The sequence below is a fragment of the Stegodyphus dumicola genome, chromosome 4 (genome assembly GCF_044657685.1).
Source record: "Stegodyphus dumicola isolate Sdum_Otavi_A_Nest chromosome 4, ASM4465768v1".
In the NCBI taxonomy this organism is placed as follows: Eukaryota; Metazoa; Arthropoda; class Arachnida; order Araneae; family Eresidae; genus Stegodyphus; species Stegodyphus dumicola.
In genome coordinates, this window is record NC_140771.1 from 15,968,999 (window position 1) to 15,988,176 (window position 19,178).

The 19,178-nt window shown below is 33.5% G+C and overlaps 1 protein-coding gene across 3 annotated transcripts in view; it reads right to left on the reverse strand.

The window, feature by feature from the left end:
• The window catches only part of LOC146997481 (uncharacterized), a 79,452-nt gene that overhangs the window by 12,596 nt on the left and 47,678 nt on the right, over positions 1-19,178 (reverse strand). For 2 of the 3 annotated variants that reach the window (XM_085814238.1, XM_085814237.1), the window contains exon 3: positions 1,987-2,244. The exons of the other annotated variant lie outside the window; for it this stretch is intronic. In XM_085814238.1, coding sequence (XP_085670364.1) covers positions 1,987-2,231 — 245 coding nt within the window. In that variant the 5' untranslated portion in view covers positions 2,232-2,244. The remainder of the gene's footprint in view (positions 1-1,986; positions 2,245-19,178) is intronic. 3 annotated transcript variants of the gene reach the window in all.

Here is a 19,178-nt window from a genome sequence, read left to right on the forward strand (position 1 = left end):
CGTGTATATATTCGTGTGCCCACTTAAGCACATATTCGTGTGCCCACTTAAGCTCACCGAGGACTAAAAAACTTTTATTCTTGAAATTCGCCTAAATTGGCTGTTGTCTGAGATAAATTACACAAAGATTTCCGCGAATCGAGATTATTTGAGGTGTTGGTAAATAAAGTGGTAAAATTCACGCTGACACCAGTATAAAGTTAAAATATCAAAGCATTAGGGTAATAAAACTTTTCCTTGCAGATTTGTAACGGACTAAATGAAGAAAAAATAAGGAACCTTGCTGCAGTGGTTCGGGATGGGAAAGCTACGTAAAAACGTTTAATTCTTATTCTTTTGCATGTTAGATACATCTTAAAATTGCCAGCGTCATGTTAAAAATTCATTTCATAACTTGTGAAGGTAGTAAGAAATCATATGTAATGAATGACTGAACTTTGTTTTTCATTTTTATTGAAATTTAATTCTGATTAGAAATTATGGTACTATTCGGTTTCGAGGGTAGTAAAAAATCGCCAAACTATTCTTATGCCAATGCTACCAAAAATAGTTGCGGCAACCCTAATAAATGCAAAGAAAGGATAAAAGAAATATAAATAATAAAAGAAAGTATAATAGTAAATAACTATCTAAGATTGATGTTTTAATTTAGATGGAAGGTCAATTTCATATAATACTTTTTTATTATTATAATTTATATGAAAAAGGCTAAACATGACTGAATGGAAGAATAAGAGTAAATAACTATTTCAGATCATTATTAGATTTTTATATAAAAATTGCTAAACATAACTGAATGGATGCCTGCATCGCTAGCATAATTTCATCTTGTTGGTTGTTCAAATGTAATTTTCTATAATGAATGATGCTTTTTCTTTGAAAATATTCTCTTTACAGTGCAGAATCGCTCACTTATTTGTTTGCCACTTTTTACAAGGGGAAAAACAATTGGATTTTTGTCAATTTTCTTTTACTTTTTAAGTGAAAATAGGTCGATGTGTACATAGATAAAGTCAAGGTTGTGCGCAGTGCCGTTTTTGTGCAATTCTAGGATTTTTTTTAAGTGAAAATAGGTCGATGTGTACATGGATACCGAGTATGTGCAATTCTTAAAAACGCGTCAAGCAGTGGGTGATTCTGCACTTTACCCAAAATTCTATTGCCGACTTTTCGTCATGGGCAATTCCCAAATTGTTAAATCCATAGGATATCAAAAAAGGGATTTAAAATCAGAAAAAGATTTAAAAATTAAACTAGTATTTCAATGGCGTCTTAAGAAATATAGAACTATATAAACTTACGCAATCTGAAATCAGCGCGTATGCTAGATTTGGCGCGCTGTTACATGGGCGCGTTTGCTAGATTTGGCGCTTTTGCGCATACATTTTCGGTGCAATTTAACGAAATAGTACCGAATTTTTTATTTTAAAATTAGAAATCAGATTATTAAAGAAATCAGAAATATCTAAAAGTATCTCTGTATTAGTTTTTCTTAAACAAAGCAGATTCTCTGCTATAGTTTAAGAACGAGTAGTTTCCCATAATATCCTAAAAAACCGCTTTTTCAAAATCTAAAACTGATATTTAATATAATAAAAATGCTAACCACAAAATGGATAATCTTAGAAAATCTCCTGACAAAATACCATCTTCTAACAGAAACAATTCCAAATTTACTCCAACTTTAAAATCTAAATCCTATTTCAAAGCAGTTAGCAATAATAACCTTAATGACAATTTCATTAAATTCCTTCGCGCAATAAGGGAGTTCGAAAACATGTTCAGAAACAATAGATTAGCCCAGTTAGTCCTTATTAAAAACAACTTTCTAAGATGTGTTGAAATCTCAAGGAAAAATGTACACTTTATTCTAATCTTTTAAAAAATGAGAGCGCAGATAGTAGAAAATTTCTTCTTGGTTTTCATTGAAATAAGAAAAATTAGGCTACAAAGTATAAGGAAGTAAATATGAAAATAAAGACTTACCAGGATTCAGACACCTTCTCCGCTAGATGCAACTGCATAAAAATGCATTCCAATCTAAAATTCATTTCGATTGGTTTGTGTGTAAACTTGATTCCGGAGTTGAGAAGCACTAACAAATGTTCTGGATTGCTTCGAATCAACGCATTATACGTTATACTGCCTTGATTTCTCTCACAAATTTCAGCAACATCTCTAAAATATGAACAATTCGATTTCCTCAAGTGGTAAAACATATATTCCATCATTTTCGCTTTGTACCTAAAGAAAAATGCGCTTTTAGTGCGGTAACGGATGAACATTATGTGAACCAGTTCCGCTACAAGAGAGGAATCAGAACAAAGATTCTCAAACAACAGCTTCAATAACTTCGAAGCCGTTTGTTCAATAATTATCGTTTGCACATCGTGCACACGTGTGTATTCCATAGTAGGTTTCTCGTATGTTATTATGTTACTATTGTTATGAATGAGGGCACGAAATAGCGATTCGTTTAAGTAATGAAAATATGCCGTCATATGTTTTATGTACAGCCTAATTGTTTCCGGTTCGTAATTCGTTGCCACCCTTTTTAATACTCTTCTAGTAAAATCGCTAAAGAAAGAAGATGATGCCACATCACTTTTAATGGGAGCATGCTCAGGATGAGCACCAAATCCAAAAACTTCAATCAGTTTCTTACGAGAAATGTCCAGGCTCAATACGAAGGGGATACATTCGAGGTAAGGAAGCTGTCTGCCAGTTCTCAATCTTTGCACATCAGGCCATGATGAATAGTAATATCTCCGAGGGGTTGCGCACAAATCCAAAGCATAAAGTTGACTCGTTGTACTTGGCTTTTCCTCAAATTTGCGAGTACACAAGTCCAAAAATTCCAAGGAATTAGCAACAGTGAGCCAACGACAATTACTCCCTGCGTTCATTTTTTTCACTCAGTATTATGTAATGTTACGAATTCGTCCCTGTAATTAAATGTTCTAATACATTTAAACAACTCGTCAGGAAAGAAAGATCTGCTGAACGCCTTGCATCTACATCAATGAAACCATTACTATAAAGACCAGGATAAATTTTTTTTTCTCTGCAAGTTTTTACGTTTCGACTCATTGGCCAGAAAAGGAACAAGTAAGAGTTTCTAACGTTTTATTCCCTTAAAGCATATCTAGGTGACAAAGGTCACTCCATAAAAGCATGCAGGGTTGCTAGAATTCTGAGTCATTGATTTCAAAGCTTCCCCACCTGAGTAGTATGCCCACGGCCAACAATAATACGTCCCGGAACTTCCTTTTTACGGTTGACTGAGCACGGCCACGTGTTACACACAACTGCAATGAAAAAACATCATGAATCATCGTTACACCTTTTATGTTTCTTGCTGATTTCTAATATTATAAGATTGGTATCTGCCAACTAATTAAGAATTTCATCGATTATTCCGATTTTAGCTAGCATAGTTATCCCAAGAATTGTGCCGCGGATGCTTGTCCGGTCTTGCCAACATATGATTGTAATTGATTAAATATGAATGCATTAGAGGACCTATTGCGCAGACTTATGATGAACTGGAGCGGCATATGGCAAGTCAGGGAGAATTGGATGATTTTAAACCAATTTATGGCATTGTTTACCGTAGTTTAAGGAAAAAAAATTAGTATTGAATCACACAGAACAAATGTGCAAAATGAAAGACACCAAGGGATTACCAGGGATAGAAGTTCGATTAAATTGCATAAGGTGCATGTAAAAGACTGTTAAACGGTGTTCTGATTGAGAAAACATTAGATCAGCGTTTCTAAACCTTTTGACTAATGCGTACCACCTAAACAAAATTTGAAAAACTAGAACCACCACTGCATTGTACAGTGATTGTTTTTCAATTTATCCATAGAAATATTAAAAAAGGATTATATTTTGCCATTTTCACAACCTATTGGCTATTTGAATTAAATATACATACATAAAATTATTAAATTAAAAATTGGTTACCATTTTAAATATCAAAATTTATGTTACAATACTTTAATTCTAACATTTAGGGGGAAATTTGGGTCTATGTAAAAGAGATTTTTTTTTCATGTATGGTCTTATTTCTCTTAGCTTTAACCGTAAATTAGGATCCACTTTCAATTTTGTTCTGTATTTACTTTTCAAATATAACGTGGAAGAAAATCCTTGTTCACACAAATAGATTGTACTCTATATGGCAGTTAAAGACTTTCGAACTATAAATTTTAATATTACAGATTTAATTTTTTAAGTATAAAGTTTTTAATGTTCCGAGGTCGTAACAAAGTCAGGATGCCCGAATGTAAACGGTTTTATTTTAAATATATTTTTCCCGAGTGGCAACAGAGAGTATTTTGATGGAAGCCGATTTGAACGGTAATGTTTTTATGAAGTGCGATAGTAATTTCGAATTTTCAGTTGTATCGTCTCAGTGATATGTAAGTAATGCGAGAATAAATATTTATTAACATAAGTGAAGAATATTTCTTAAAGAAAGTAAGCTAACACAAGTATCACAATAGACTATTGTTTTCAACCTCCTTTGACCTTCCGGTTGAAACATATACAGTCCTCGTGTTTTTTATGAGAAAAAATAAAATGAGTCTTCCCATCTAAACGTTAGATAGTATCATCTGTGGATAATCGGCCGGGTTTTTTGCGTAGGAGCACGAAAGTCTTTGATTAGACTCACCAATAAATTTTCTCTAAATTTTTTGTGACATCTTTTTAATATTTACCTTTGTAGCATATTCATTGAATAAAATGTATAAGTTCAAAATGGAAGTTTCCAATACCCAGAAAAATAACTTTCGCCACAATTTCAAAGACTTCCTCATAAAACAATATTATGTAGCAAACTGGTTTTTTAACACTACCGCACCGATATTTTTATTATAATCTAATAATGATGGTTGTAGGAAAAAATGTCACCCGGAAAAAAGGGAAACGGAAAGAATATCCCCGGAAAATAAGGAACGGAAAAAATGTCCCCCTTCGTTTGCAATGGGAAATATAAGGCATGTTTAGAAAGATCGCCAAGCTGGGTGATAAAAGTTTTATCTCAACAACCGTAACTTCGGATGACCGGAAACATGTGCGAGTAGAAGCAAGAAGATGTGTTGGCTGCTTATTTCTTCCATGGAGCCTACCTCCATAGTTTCTTCTCTAAGGTTAAAAATATAGAGTTGTTTAGAGAAGGAAGCTTTCGCGATGGACGCCAGGGGGAAAAGGCGGGTTGTCCAGCGTCGGTCATTGTCAGGTCTTTAGTAATTACTTTCCTCGCACTGCATGTAGTTATAGCCTTAAGCTGCGGTTTAGTGAAACATTTATTGACGCACAACAGAAAACTAATTCATCCAGAGCTTTGGTATAAGAAACAGTTGTAGATGCAATTTCAAGTTACGGTTTGCGATAAGAATAGGACTAAATTTTTTACCTAATTAATTTTCGCATAATTTTTTTTTTTTTTTTTTTTCTCATTTGATTTTAATTAAAAGTAACGCATCTGCACAGAAAACATTTGTTTAAATTTGCACTTAAGTTTGAAAACAAGAATACCACAGTTATTAAAATTAAGAGGTTTATTTCAAAATTATTAGTCCAAAATTATTAGTCTCTGAGGGACTAATGTTTTCATTTTGCGTCGAATCACTCTGAATGTCCGTTTCACTTTTCAAACTGTTGCCACCAAATATTGTGATAAAGCAACCGTACCTACAGCCATCGAGTTTCGAATGACGTAATCCTACTGCGAATATGGGCAACTGGAAGCCCAAATTTGAAATTCGTTTTATTATCGATTTTATATTTTGTAACGAATTTTTAATTAACAAACTCAAGAATTTCAAAGCGAGCCATGGCAATGTTGTACAGAAAAAACATTTTTATCTCCAGCGCGTGAGACTGTGAATCGGAAATTCTAAAAATGTGCTCAATTTAAAATTATTTTGCGATACTGCTCTTGAACTGAATTTTATGGTTTAAGTGCGAAGAATATGATATTTAATAAATAAAGGTAACACACAAAATGTTAAAAAAAGCCCCCTTTGGACGTAATTTAAAATCTGAAACCTTTCAGATTTTTTATTTTACTAAAATTTTAAAATCTAATTAAAATGGATCCCATAACCACGCGATCTGGATTTAAACATTTAATATGCAATGAACCCTCTTATAGCGACCTCTTCCAAAATAATTTCTCAGAGTAGAAATTAACACTTGTACCGAGCATTATCTCTTTAAGATGACCACTTCCACCAAAGACCAAAATAATTAGAAACGTAGATGATCGTATTAGAGAGGATTTAATGCATTTTACAATGCACCAATGCGTAACCTACTCAGAGCCGGACCATCTAGTAGCCCATAAACGATTGGCGACCATCTCCTTAAGACGATCACTTCCAAAAGTGACCGGCATTTCTATAGGTATAAACAAACACTTGCACTGAATATCATCTTTCTAGGGTGGTGATCTTCACAGATATCAAAAATCAACTAGAAACATGGATGGATTAGGATTATTCAATTATGGCAAAGCGCACGAGGGCTATCTACCTAAAGGGAGGGATGCCTTCGTGGAGAACTTTCTAAGGGAAACTGGCTCGTATACATATTACACATGGGGAAAACCACGAAAGTGCCCATGCAGCCAGCCCGTTCGCGGGATTGGAATCTCGGACCGAACTACCAGTGCTCAGCGTCTTTACCGCTCGGCCGCTGATAGGCTGAAATCTGATGGATGGCTGATGGATATCTTAGAAAGGATTTTTACTTATAGTAGTTATATTAATTACAATTACGTGTAGAGTTTATGGAAACTTAAAAGCGGCCGAGCGGTTAAGTTGCTGAATACCCTGGTTGTTAGATCTGGGTTCGATTCCTAGCAAAGCAGCTTTTCGTGGTTTTTCCCCTATATAACGTGGTTACGAGCTAGTTTTCCTTAGGAAGCCCTCCACGAAGGCAACCATTCTCTTAGGCAGATACCTTTCGTGCGCTTTGTTATAGTCAAGTAAACCAAACCAAATTAAAGAAGCTTATTTATTCTACTCTCCAAATTGAGATCCAAATAAGTCATACGTGGGAGCTTTTCGTATTCATAACGTAAAACGTATCAAAATGGGGAAATTAAATAAATTTAGTTATTTAACTTGGTTATCTAGAATTCCAGTTTTTAATTTATCTCTTGTTTCCAAAAATCTGTGCATGAATAAATGTGTAATAAAGCATAGACAGATAACTTTGAAATTCAGAGAATAACTTAAATGACCTTTGACCACTAGCAGCCGAGAGGTAAAAATAGTTGAATATTGGTAGTTCGACTGCCACGCCACGATAATTTCCTGGTAAGCAGCACATCCGCCATGGCGTTCAAACCATGGCGGATGTGCTGCTTACCAGGAACTTTTCGTGTTTTTCTCCATGTGTAACATAAATACGAGGCAGTTTCTATCAGACGTATGAAATAATTTTTGTCAACTACTCGCTATAAACAGTCCTCCATGAAGGCATCCATATTCACTTCGGCAGATAATCTTATGGTACTTTGCCATAACCTAAATAATCTGAATTGATGATTATGCTAATTTTTTCTCATACTGAATCCTGTGATGCTTTAATTAATGTTTTATTTATCATAAACTGTGTTAACTGCTTTAAATTAACCAAATCAGGATTTTTTTCTGTTAGATTTCCTTTTTGAAATTTTTCACATCATTTTAGAAGCCTAAATATGTCAGATCGTTTTAGTAAGACGTATTATTTGTAACTGTTTTACATATAAGTACAGAGAATCTCATGACGGTGAACTCTAAAAGTGTTTCCTACAACATAAATAAACAGGCTTTTATACATTTGCCTCTCTAATGCAACCATCTACTATATAAGTGGCCTAAAAATCGCTTGAAGCCGCCGTTAGTGGTCGCATTAGAAAAGTCTCATTATATTTGCATTTTTGTGGCATTTAATAATTTCAGTTACATGTCTGCCTTTTAAACTATAATATTGATTTTTCAAGGTCGTGTAACAACTTTCAATATAAATTAGAATAGTAATAATCTTTTACATTCCATTCGGATTATTGTATACGTATGAAAGCCTTGAATCAATTGTTGATCATTATTTTGTACGTATGCTATTGCAAAAATTTAAAAATTCTTAATTATGATATTTTCCAATATTCGGGCTTTAAATGCCCAAGTTATTTAATTTTATGCCAAGATTTAAACATTATGCATTTACAATGAGAAGATCTTAATTATGGAACTTTTTAACATCTGGAGCTGGTTAAAACTGGTTGAAATGTGTTGCAGTCGCAGTTCGTATGCAAAACCATTCTCGCACTGATTTGTTTTATGCTTAATTAATAGCAATTTCCCTAAGTAACCAAATTTTAGATTTATATCATTTTTTTTTTAAATTGTGAAAATAAACAAAAAGAAAGGAGAACATTTTTCTTTCTTACATTATAATTATTTTCAGTTCATCTTTTATGATAATTAGTGTATTTTTCAATTTTCCTCAACTGTCAAATCTTGTTGTATTTCTAAATATCTTTAGATTATTTACAGTCCCTGCAATTTTAGAGGTTTTATTAAACTCTAAAATAGTTATTAGAATAATTATTAGAAGCATTTGATGTAATTAATGACGTACGTCGCCCATAGATTCGCAAATTTTGAATTTTCAATATTGTTGCATGCACTTGAGCAGAAAATTCGTCTTTTCTAGCAAATTGCAAATTTTAAAATTCAAAAAATTCAACTCCATCAATCCAGTTTTCAGAGTCAATTAAAGGCACTGAAGTTATTTAACATTTAAGAACTCTCGGTGATTTAGAATTCCCCGGAACTGGTACTCAAGAAATGATTTCAAAAATGCTCTTCTACATCTATTAATAATTGTTCTATCCCTTGAATAGCTAGTATCTACTGCATTTTCTCCTCATTTCTTCTTTGGTGGTTATTTGAATCATGGCAAAGCACGGGAACTGTCTGTCTAAGAGAAGGGATGCCTTCGTGGAGGACTTAACGAAGTATGAGAATGGGAAACTTGATTGTATTTACCTTACACAGGAAGAAATAACTAAATTATCTTGCAACCAGCTTGTTTGCTGGGATTTGAGCCCCTGTCGAACTGTCAGTGTTAAGCGACCGCCAGAGTCGTAGCTAGGGTTTTCAGCGCCCAGGGACAACTGAAGATTAATTCTACAATGTCGTAATATCAGTTTGGCGCCCCTTGGATTCTGCGCCCGGGGACAGATGCCCCCTTCTAGCTACGGCCCTGGCGACCGCTGGAGCGCTGATGAGCTGCATTATGTATTCTGCTTAAGAATATAGAACACAAATGACTGTCAATTTTATTATATCATCAGTGTTTGGTAACTTTCCCTATGAAAATAAAATTGTTAGAAATATGAGTGAAAAGACATGTAAATATTTTGAATTTGGATTCAATTTAATCCCCTTCATGTAACATATAATGCAGTTTACGTAATAGCATTTAAAATTTTTGAATATATTAACACAAAAGGATACGGCAATGCTGTTACGGCATTCGACAAAATATGTCTCGTTTACGTATATATATATATACGTATATATTCTTTGCAGAAGGAAGAAAATTATAGCCAATGCAGAAAATTTCTAAATTCAATTTCGCCAGATAAATTTTACATAAAATGAAAAAACAATTTTCAGTATATATAAATAATTAATTGAATGAATGTAAATTTTTACTGCGGAATACATAAACTTATTTTCAGCTCAATGTAAAACTGTTCCCACGCAAAATTTATATTATAAGAAAACGTTAAATGTCTGTTATGTCGAATATTTCTTCACTTAGATTGCAGAGACATTCGATATTTTATGGAAGCAGGAGACTTGAAAAATGAGCAACCCCCTCTCCGGGAATCGAACCGCGGATCTCTGGAATACGCCCCCAGCGTGCAGACCACTACACCACGAAAGCACGTCAAGAAGGCTCAAGTCTAAAATTTATGCATATTTAGTATTAATTCTATATTTTGCATATTAACATTTTAAAAATACCTGACTAAATTACTCCTGGACGGTTGTGTATAAACCTATGGTTTGTTTGATCAAGTGCGACTCATTTGTAAAGTATTGAATGGTGTACTCGCTTGCAAAACCTTGTGAATTTTGTTGTTCTTGAAAAATCGGCAATACTAAGTATGATTGCTAAATATTACATTCTTTTTAAGGGAACATTATAGTATAATAATAAGAATATTTTGTCCTGGGATATACTTTTATCAATGATATGTTACTGTAGCGCAGTTTTGCTAAATTCCTATAAATCAGTTCTAATTATTCTAAGCTGATTTACTAAGACTTGGAATGATGCTCAAGGCCGGCGCTAGACGTTTTGCCGCACGGTGCCTGCTTTACAACTTCTAAATTCTGCCGCCCAGCTCTTTCCAAAGTTCTAAAAATTTTGCGTTCTCTCAATTCTGCCGGCCGGTGCGGCCGCACCGATTGCATATGTTCTGGCACCGGCCCTGATGATACTAGGAATGACTAGGAAACGATATTTCAGATAATACTTATTATCTGAATTGTCATTTCCTCATAAACATGATGCTTATTAAAAATTACAGATGTTTTAATTAATAACAACCTTAAAAACTGGTTGTTAGTAGCTTTAATTTTGACTCCATACACTTCAACAATTAAAAAATCCAAAAGATAGGAAGTTTCCTTGTCAGCTCTTTTTGAGGCCTTTTCTAATACTGCTAAAATTCTGCATGATATTTGTTTTAGAACTGCTAACAAACTGCTAACAAAATTTTAAATACAAAAGTTATACTGCAATTTTAAGTCTGAAAAGTAATTAATTTAGACTTGAAAGCTCTTGAAACATAGAACTTGAGCTCAAAACAATAAGAATAGAATTTTGCATTCATTTTTTTAATTATACGATTGTTGCTTCATTGATAACAATGTTATAAATAGTTCATTTAGAATTACACTACAATTGCTGCATTAGAATCCATATTTCTTACTAATTATTTAAACATGAAAAATGAGAACTATAATATTTATATGTACTTTTTAATCTCCAAAGTCATAATAAAGTTTTCTCATAAATAGGAAATTGACTGTTTTCAACAGTTTTCACCTCTTCGTCAAGATGCATTTCTTTTACGGTCCTAATTAAAAATTACAGAACAGCAGAACATAATCTTCTATCTCGTGAAATTTGCTAAAACAAATTCTTTCGCATTAATTTTGAATTTTATTTAACTCTAATTTATTCAATATTTCGAGTTCTGGATAATCAAATTAGCGGTATCATTCTAAAGCTGCAAAATGTAATTAAGAAGCTCAGCTTCGTTTTTAATGATTCATTTTACCACGCCACTGGGGAAAAAAAAAAAAAAAAAAAAAAAAAAAAAAAAAAAAAATCTGAGTTTTCAGATTTTCAATTACGTTCAAAGGGCGTTTTTTTAACATTTTGTGTATTACCTTTATTTATTAAATATCATGTTCTTTGCACTTAAACCATAAAATTCAATTCAATAGCAATGCCGCAGCATATCCTTAGAATTTCCCATACACACTTCCGCGCGCTGGAGACAAAAAGGTTTTTCCCAGCCGTAGAGTGTTGCCATTGCTCCCTTTTAAATCGCTGAGTTTGTTACTCAAATATTCGTTAAAGTTTTGCAAAATATAAAATCGATAATAAATCAAATTCCAAATTTCAAATTTGGTCTTCCACATGCCCATATTCGTAGGAGGATTACGTCATTCAAAATTCGATGGCTCTATGTACCGTTGTTTTATCACAATGCGAAAAATATACATACATTTATGCAGATTTTTCATTATTTAAAGGAAAATCTGAAAGCTTTCATATTTCATATTGCGCCCTTAAGGATTTTTTTTAACGTTTTGTGTGGTACCTTTATTTATTAAATATAATGTTCTTCGCGCTTTACCATAAAATTCAATTCCGCAGCAATATCACAAAATATTTAAAAAGCGCAAAATTTAAGAATTTCCAATACACAGTTTCGGGCGCTGGAGATACATTTCTTTTTTCGTACAGTGTTCCTGTTGCACGCTTTTAAATCGATGAGTTTGTTAATTAAAAAATTCGTTAATGTGTTGCAAAATTGGGAATAGCTAATAAAACAAATTCCAAATTCGGAATTTCAAGTGCTCATGTTTGGTTGGAGTACTGCGTTATTCAAAATTGGATGGCTCTAGGTACTGTTGTTTTTTGAAAATGCAGAAACATTCATGCATTCATGCAGAATCTTCATTATTTAGTTTCTTTAAATATAATGCATGGCAATAATATTTTGTAGCAACAGTTTGAAAAGTGAATCGACGCAGAAAGTGAAACCACGCAAAATGTCGTTTTGAGACTAATAGCCCTTTGGGCTTAAAAAAATAAATAAATAAATGTTAGATTAGCAAGTTAAAAGTCAGAAATAACAACATTTAACCGATAAGAAAATCAGAACTCTTTACTATCTCGCTCGAAATATGCAATTTTGAATAAAATAATAATTTTGCTTCTTTATTAAATTATTCTTATAACAGGGCTTGCATGAATGGATTATATTCTACTATAAGAAACTTTTTCATACCAATAAATTGCCACAGTTAGAGACAGAAAGTACAATAAACCCTTTCTAAGATGACCACAGGTTCATAAGATTTTGGGCTTTTGCGAATTAGAGAAATAGCTCTCAGCACCGTTGTCCAAGTTCTCAGAAATACTGATCATCATAGGAAGATAATCACCAGAAGAAAGTTCACTATTCACATTCGGACGTGCATTATTCTATAAATGAAAGTACATTAAGCCGATTCGATTGCGTGTATGGCCGTATCTATTTATATATAGGAAAAATTTTAATATAAAATAAATATAGTGTAAAATATATGTTACCGTTAAAGCGTATAATTAAGTTATTTCCTCGAATAAGTAAGTATTTGGCGGGGGGGGGGGAACTAGCCAAGCCGGTTTAGCTAATTATTTTAAAATAACTATATTAATTAGTATAGAATATAATATTCTATAAACTAACTAATAATAAATGCCGCTCAGACGGTGTAGTGGTTAGGGGAGCCAACTTCGATACCTAACGGCTTGGGTTCGAATCCAGGGGAATGCATAGTTCTAATGGTCCGTCCCTTCATAGGAGGCAAAGGTGGCCCACCTATTAGGTGACTGCATAATAAAGTGACAACTGCTTCTGGTCAAGTCGAAGTCGGCTGAGGGACCATCATTCATTAAAAAAAAAAAAAAAAAAAAAAAAAAAAAAAAGAAACATCTCAAAGGTTTCAGGTTTTAAACTACGTCCAAAGAGGGCGTTTTTTTTAACGTTTTGTGTGCTACCTTTATTTATTAAATATCATATTCTTTGCACTTAAACCATAAAATTCATTTAAATAGCAATGTCGCAAAAGAATTTTAAAAAAGCATATCTTTAGAAGAATTTCCGATACACAGTTCCGCGCGCTGGAGATAATTTTTTTTTTCGTATAGTGTTGCCATTCCTCGCTTTTAAATCGTTGAGTCTGTTAATCAAAACTTCGTTAAAGTTTTACAAAATGTGAAATAGATAATAAAACAAATTTCAAATTTGGGCTTCCAGATGCCCATATTCGCAGGAGGATTACGTCATTCAAAATTCGATGGCTCTATGTACCGTTGTTTTATCACAGTGCGAGAAATATGCATATATTTATGCACATTTTTCATTATTTAATTTCTTCGAATATAATGCAGGACTCTAACATTTGGTGGCAACAGTTTGAAAAGTGATTCGCCGTTTATAGTGATTCAACGCAAAATCGCAAAACGAAAAGAATGGTCCTCCAGGATCAAAGTCTCTTACACCTAATGATAAACCGTTAAAGTGGGGAAAAAAAATGACACTATAAAATATCTGTCGTTTTATAAATTAACTGATGATAAACCGTTAGTGTTTAGAAAATTATATTTCATATTACGGATAGATTAAATAATAACGGAATGCATAATATAATATTATTGCTAGATTCGTTAAACCGTAATAAAAAATAACAAACTATACTACGCCAATAGTTCTGTTTAGCAGCTTTCGTGTGCCGTCTTTACTGACAATTCGTCATTTATCAACACTTTAATGTGAACAAGCTGTTAGCTTCCAGTTAGGGATGGATGAAATTTAGTTTAAAGACCGGCAATCATTATTTAACAGAGGAGAAACATTTGCTCCCCGTGAATTCTTTCCTTCCGGGTGAGGTGGGTCGGTTTCTTTAAGGAAACGGGTGAAGCAAACCACGGGGGAGAACATACGATTTTCCCGCAGGCAAGTTGGAAAAACCTGCTATCGAAATGACCTTGCTCAGCTGCAGCCAGCTCAACGTCTTACCCTTAAAACCTCCCTCAAGAGAGCCCGCTATAACCCTGCCCGTTTGGCAGGTTTCCCCATCTCCAATCGGCGACATTATTTGGCGAGATTTTAGAGTTCCTTTTTTTCCGTTCCTTATTTTCCGAGTGACATTTTTTCCGTTCCTTATTTTCCAGGGACATTCTTTCCGTTTCCCTTTTTTCCGGGTGACATTTTTTCCGCACACCAATAATGATAGCCGGTTTGTTAGTCCAAAGGGATTTTGTTCCTGAAGGACTATTGTTTTCGTTTTGCGATGAATCACTATAAATGTCTGTTTCACTTTTCAAATTGTTGCCACCAAATGTTAGAGTCCTGCATTATATTCGAAGAAATTAAATAATGAAAATCTGCGTAAATGTATGCATATTTCTCGCATTGTAACAAAACAACGGTACATAGAGCCATCGAATTTTAAATGACGTAATCCTACTGCGAATATGGGCATGTGGAAGACAAAATTTGAAATTTGGAATTCGGTTTATTATCAATTTCATATTTGTAAAACTTTAACGAATTTTTAAGTAACAAACTCAACGATTTAAAAGCGAGCAACGGCAACACTCTACAGGGGAAAAAAAAAAAAAAAAAAAAACCTTTTTATCTCCAGCGCTCGGAACTCTGTATCGGGAATTGTAAAGATATGCTCATTTTAAAATTATTTTGCAACATTGCTGTTGAGCTGAATTTTACGGTTTAAATGCAAAGAACATGATATTTAATAAATAAAGGTAACACACAAAGCGTTAAAAAAAGTCCCTTTGGACGTAATTTAAAATCTGAAACCTTTCTCAATTCCCCCCCCCCCCCCCACTAGCATTTTCAGTCGTCTTTGCTCTTTTCTCGCAGGTTGTGAAATAGAAGATTGTTTTGTACTAAACATTGTGACCACGCTTTTGTCACGTCATCTTACTAACAACTTTCCTTTTCTATAAGCGATTTTGTGTCGAGCAGCTAATTTTTTTTTTATTTGTTCTGGCAATGCTTTTCGATTGGTCATAATTCTTCCAGTAAGAACGAAATTGGGTTTTAGAAGTTCTGCACCTAAAGTGGGGTCCGTATAAAATCAATCAGTAAAAATATGACACCCCTTACCTTCAGGAATCGAATTTCGTAAATTTCGATAGAGTTGCATCACAGTTCTGCTAGTGAAATTAAGATCTGGTCTAATTAAGCTTTCTGTTGTAATTTTACCATAACATGGAACAAATGTGTATAAATAACTTGTCTTAGAATCTGCTGAAACATAAACTTGAAGTCCCCATTTTGTTGGTATTTTAAAGTTAGACAGGAGAAAGTATATTTTCCCCTTGAACGAGATTGTAGATTCGTCAATTGCAAATTTTCACGAGGTATATAATTTTCCATAAATTTTTGGTTTAGGTAATCCAGAAAGTTGCTCACTCTTTCTATCCTTGTTCCCGTCTTTTGAATGTTTGGTGAAATTATTTCCAAATGTAATGATCAAAATATTTGGAAAAAACGTTTGTGTGAAAAAAGAAATGTTTCTAAAAAATGACATCTTCAAATGAAATGCTTGAGACCAGTATGATTCCAAAGTTGGTGAAACAAGAAGGCCCATATTTATGATGAAACTAATAAAGGCTCTCATTTCACTCTCAGTTACATCTTTCAAATTTTGCCAAATCGAATATGTGCTCCATTTTTTTTTTCTGATGTTATTTTTGCTGCGTATGCATTGCATTCACTCACTATTTTTGTAGTAGAGTAGGAGCCAAAAACAACTCAAAAAATTCTAGAGCTAATGTGCAGCTGGATAGAACTTGTGGCCCAACAACATTTTCACCAACTGAGAATTTTATGTTATAACGATAATTGACCTTTTTCAGTGACATTTGTCTATAATGTTACATCATTTTCAACAAACTGCCTATTATATGTAGAAATCCTCATTAATCGCTTATAAGTCTTCTAAATTTATTCTTCTTACAATAATTTCTTCGTCAGATTTGGTCTCGGTTGGAAAAGGAAGCGAGAACAATATCTCAGACGCTTTAAATTTATATCATCTTCCAATAGTTCAAGTTCATTATTTATTTGAATCATACATTCGTGGTGAATGTATGATTCAAATACAATATACAATAATATTCAAATACAATGAATTCATATTCATTTGTGAATGATTGTTTTCTCTTGATTCGAGGCATCTATATTTTTATACTTATTAGCCCATAAAATAAATAAATATAACAGTTCAGTTATTATTATTTTAATTAAAACATATGTTTTTATGTAAACAAAATATCAAAGACAACCAAAAATACGATTTTTTTAAAGCGTATGGAACTTGCTTTCCTGAAGACAGTACCACTATGACAAGGTCACGAAGATTTTCCTTATCTCGCCCTCCAAGGGAATAGTTCCCAGACAAAGGGACTCTTGCACGGGGCTTGGAATGCGGTTTAGAGATTGCACCTGTTTCTTACCCGAGGGGATATTCGGAGAGTTGAGGTTTGGACAAAGAGAGTTGGTTTCTTTGGTTTGGAGTAGCGTCTTGAAGTTGCTTCACGCATGCGAAATGACAAGCTGCGTTGGCGTAATTTGCTGATGACCGTTATACAGAATTGGCGATGTATCATCATATTGGCAACTAAAACCATGTTATTCCACTAAATAAAGGTTCTTTAATATACTAAAGGTTAGGCCAGGAACGGAAAAAGCATGCCATTGGTTACTGGTAGTGACGTCACCCGAGTGACAAGCTACATCGGTCCAAGGTTCTTTAATATACTACATCGGTCGAGACGTCTGCTGCATGATTTCAGTAATGGAAAAATGTAAACTAATGCAAAATGATCATTTTATATGCAGTATGTATAATAACATATTGGAAATACCGGGTATATACTTTCCTATTAAGTATTTTGTCAAAAAAAAATGGTTATTTTATATTCAGAATTCGTACGAATGCTAAAATAATTGTAAACATCCTTTTCTTAAAGGAAAGCATTAGAATATGAAAAATGATATTTCAGTTAATGAAACTAAATATTGTAAAACGCGGTATTTTTAAATATTTTTATGTTGTATTGCCTGCACTTAATACATCTTGTTGAATAGAATACATGAAGACAGAACTGCCAAAACCATTGTAATAACATAATCCAAAAGTATTTTACCATATGTTTTCATTGCTCATGCATTTTTTTAATACAAATGAATTTTGATACTCTGAGTAATATATGATCGTGAATGTTTAGATTACATATCTCGGCTTTAGTGTAGAATTGGGTGCCCCTTCGATTGGTGACATTTTTAAAAAAATTTTGGCGATGAAACCTCGCTTCTGGTTACCACGATAGTTTTAAATTTGTTTTAGATTCCGATTTTATTTAAATGAAAATAGATTGATGTGTACATGGACATATTTAAGGCAGTGCGCAATGCCTAGCTTGTGCAATTCTATGATGTTTTTTTAAGTAAAAACAGATCGATGTGTACATGGACACAGATCTTATGCAATTCTTCGACTTCTTATTTTGGTTTTGTGTAGTGGCCATCTTGAAATTGTGACTTCCTGGCGCCAATCTTGGCGTCAAGAAAGAATCGCCAATAAACAAGGGGCACCCAATTGTAAACTTTTACCCATATCTCAAGTAAAAAAATATATAAAATGATTTGAATCACTAAATTAATACTTAATTTATAAAATTCTACAAATTTCTTTACCACGTAAGTATACTTTTTAAATAGACACATTCTTTTTAAGGTGAAAAGTGACTTACATTGATTCACTTCAGATGTCAGCAGAAGTACATATATTTTCAGTATTATCTAAACGTACTCTTTCCCTAATTCTTAATTTCAATTAAGGCTGCGTACAAATTAAATATATTTAATAACTACTGTATTTATATTACCTTGTTTCTTAAAATGCTTTTGTTATACTCGAAATAGTGTTCAGTATTTAAATATTTTTCTTTCTGTTACAATTAAAAACAAATTATATGGAATCAAAATTAAAAACATATGCAGCAGTTAAATAACACTGAAGAGAATATCTTACTCTTTCGCTTTTTGTATTGCAACACAATACACATATCTGTTTTCCTTCAGGATCAAGCACGGGAAATTCACTTACTTATGTTAATTAAATTACATCAGACATATCATTCAGTTAAATAACACTGATGGGAATATGTCACTCACTGATTCGATATTTGCATGGTAGTGTGGTCGAGAAACTGTTCTTTCCTCAGAGTGAAGCATATATCAGTTTACTTTGTACGGCAATGCTTAACCCAAACACTGCTCCAATATATAGAATTACTTTTGAGATGTAAAGAAAGTAACCAAAACACACAGGCATGCGATTGAAGTTGTACACTGACTACCAATAAGTATTTGGACACCTGTGATAGAAAAGAAAAACTAACTTTATTCAAAATCAATAGTTGGTAGAGCCTCCACGAGACGTAATTACAGCGTGGACCCTCTGGGGCATACTTTCCACAAGTCTTTGTATGACAGCTAGAGCTATTTTCTTCCACTCGGCTTGGAGAAGACATAGAAGTTCATTCACCGATTTTGCACGGGTAGTGCACCCCTGAATTCGGTGATGCAACTCGTTCCAGAGATTCTCGATAGGCTTCAGGTCTGGATTCTGGGCAGGCCAATCCATTCGATGAACTCCATTGGCACCATACCAAGCCTTGGTTAACGTCGAAACATGACAACTGGCATAGTCGTCCTGAAAGTAACAGGGGTCCAACCCGTAAAACTGTCACAACGTAAGAAGCATATTGTCATCCAA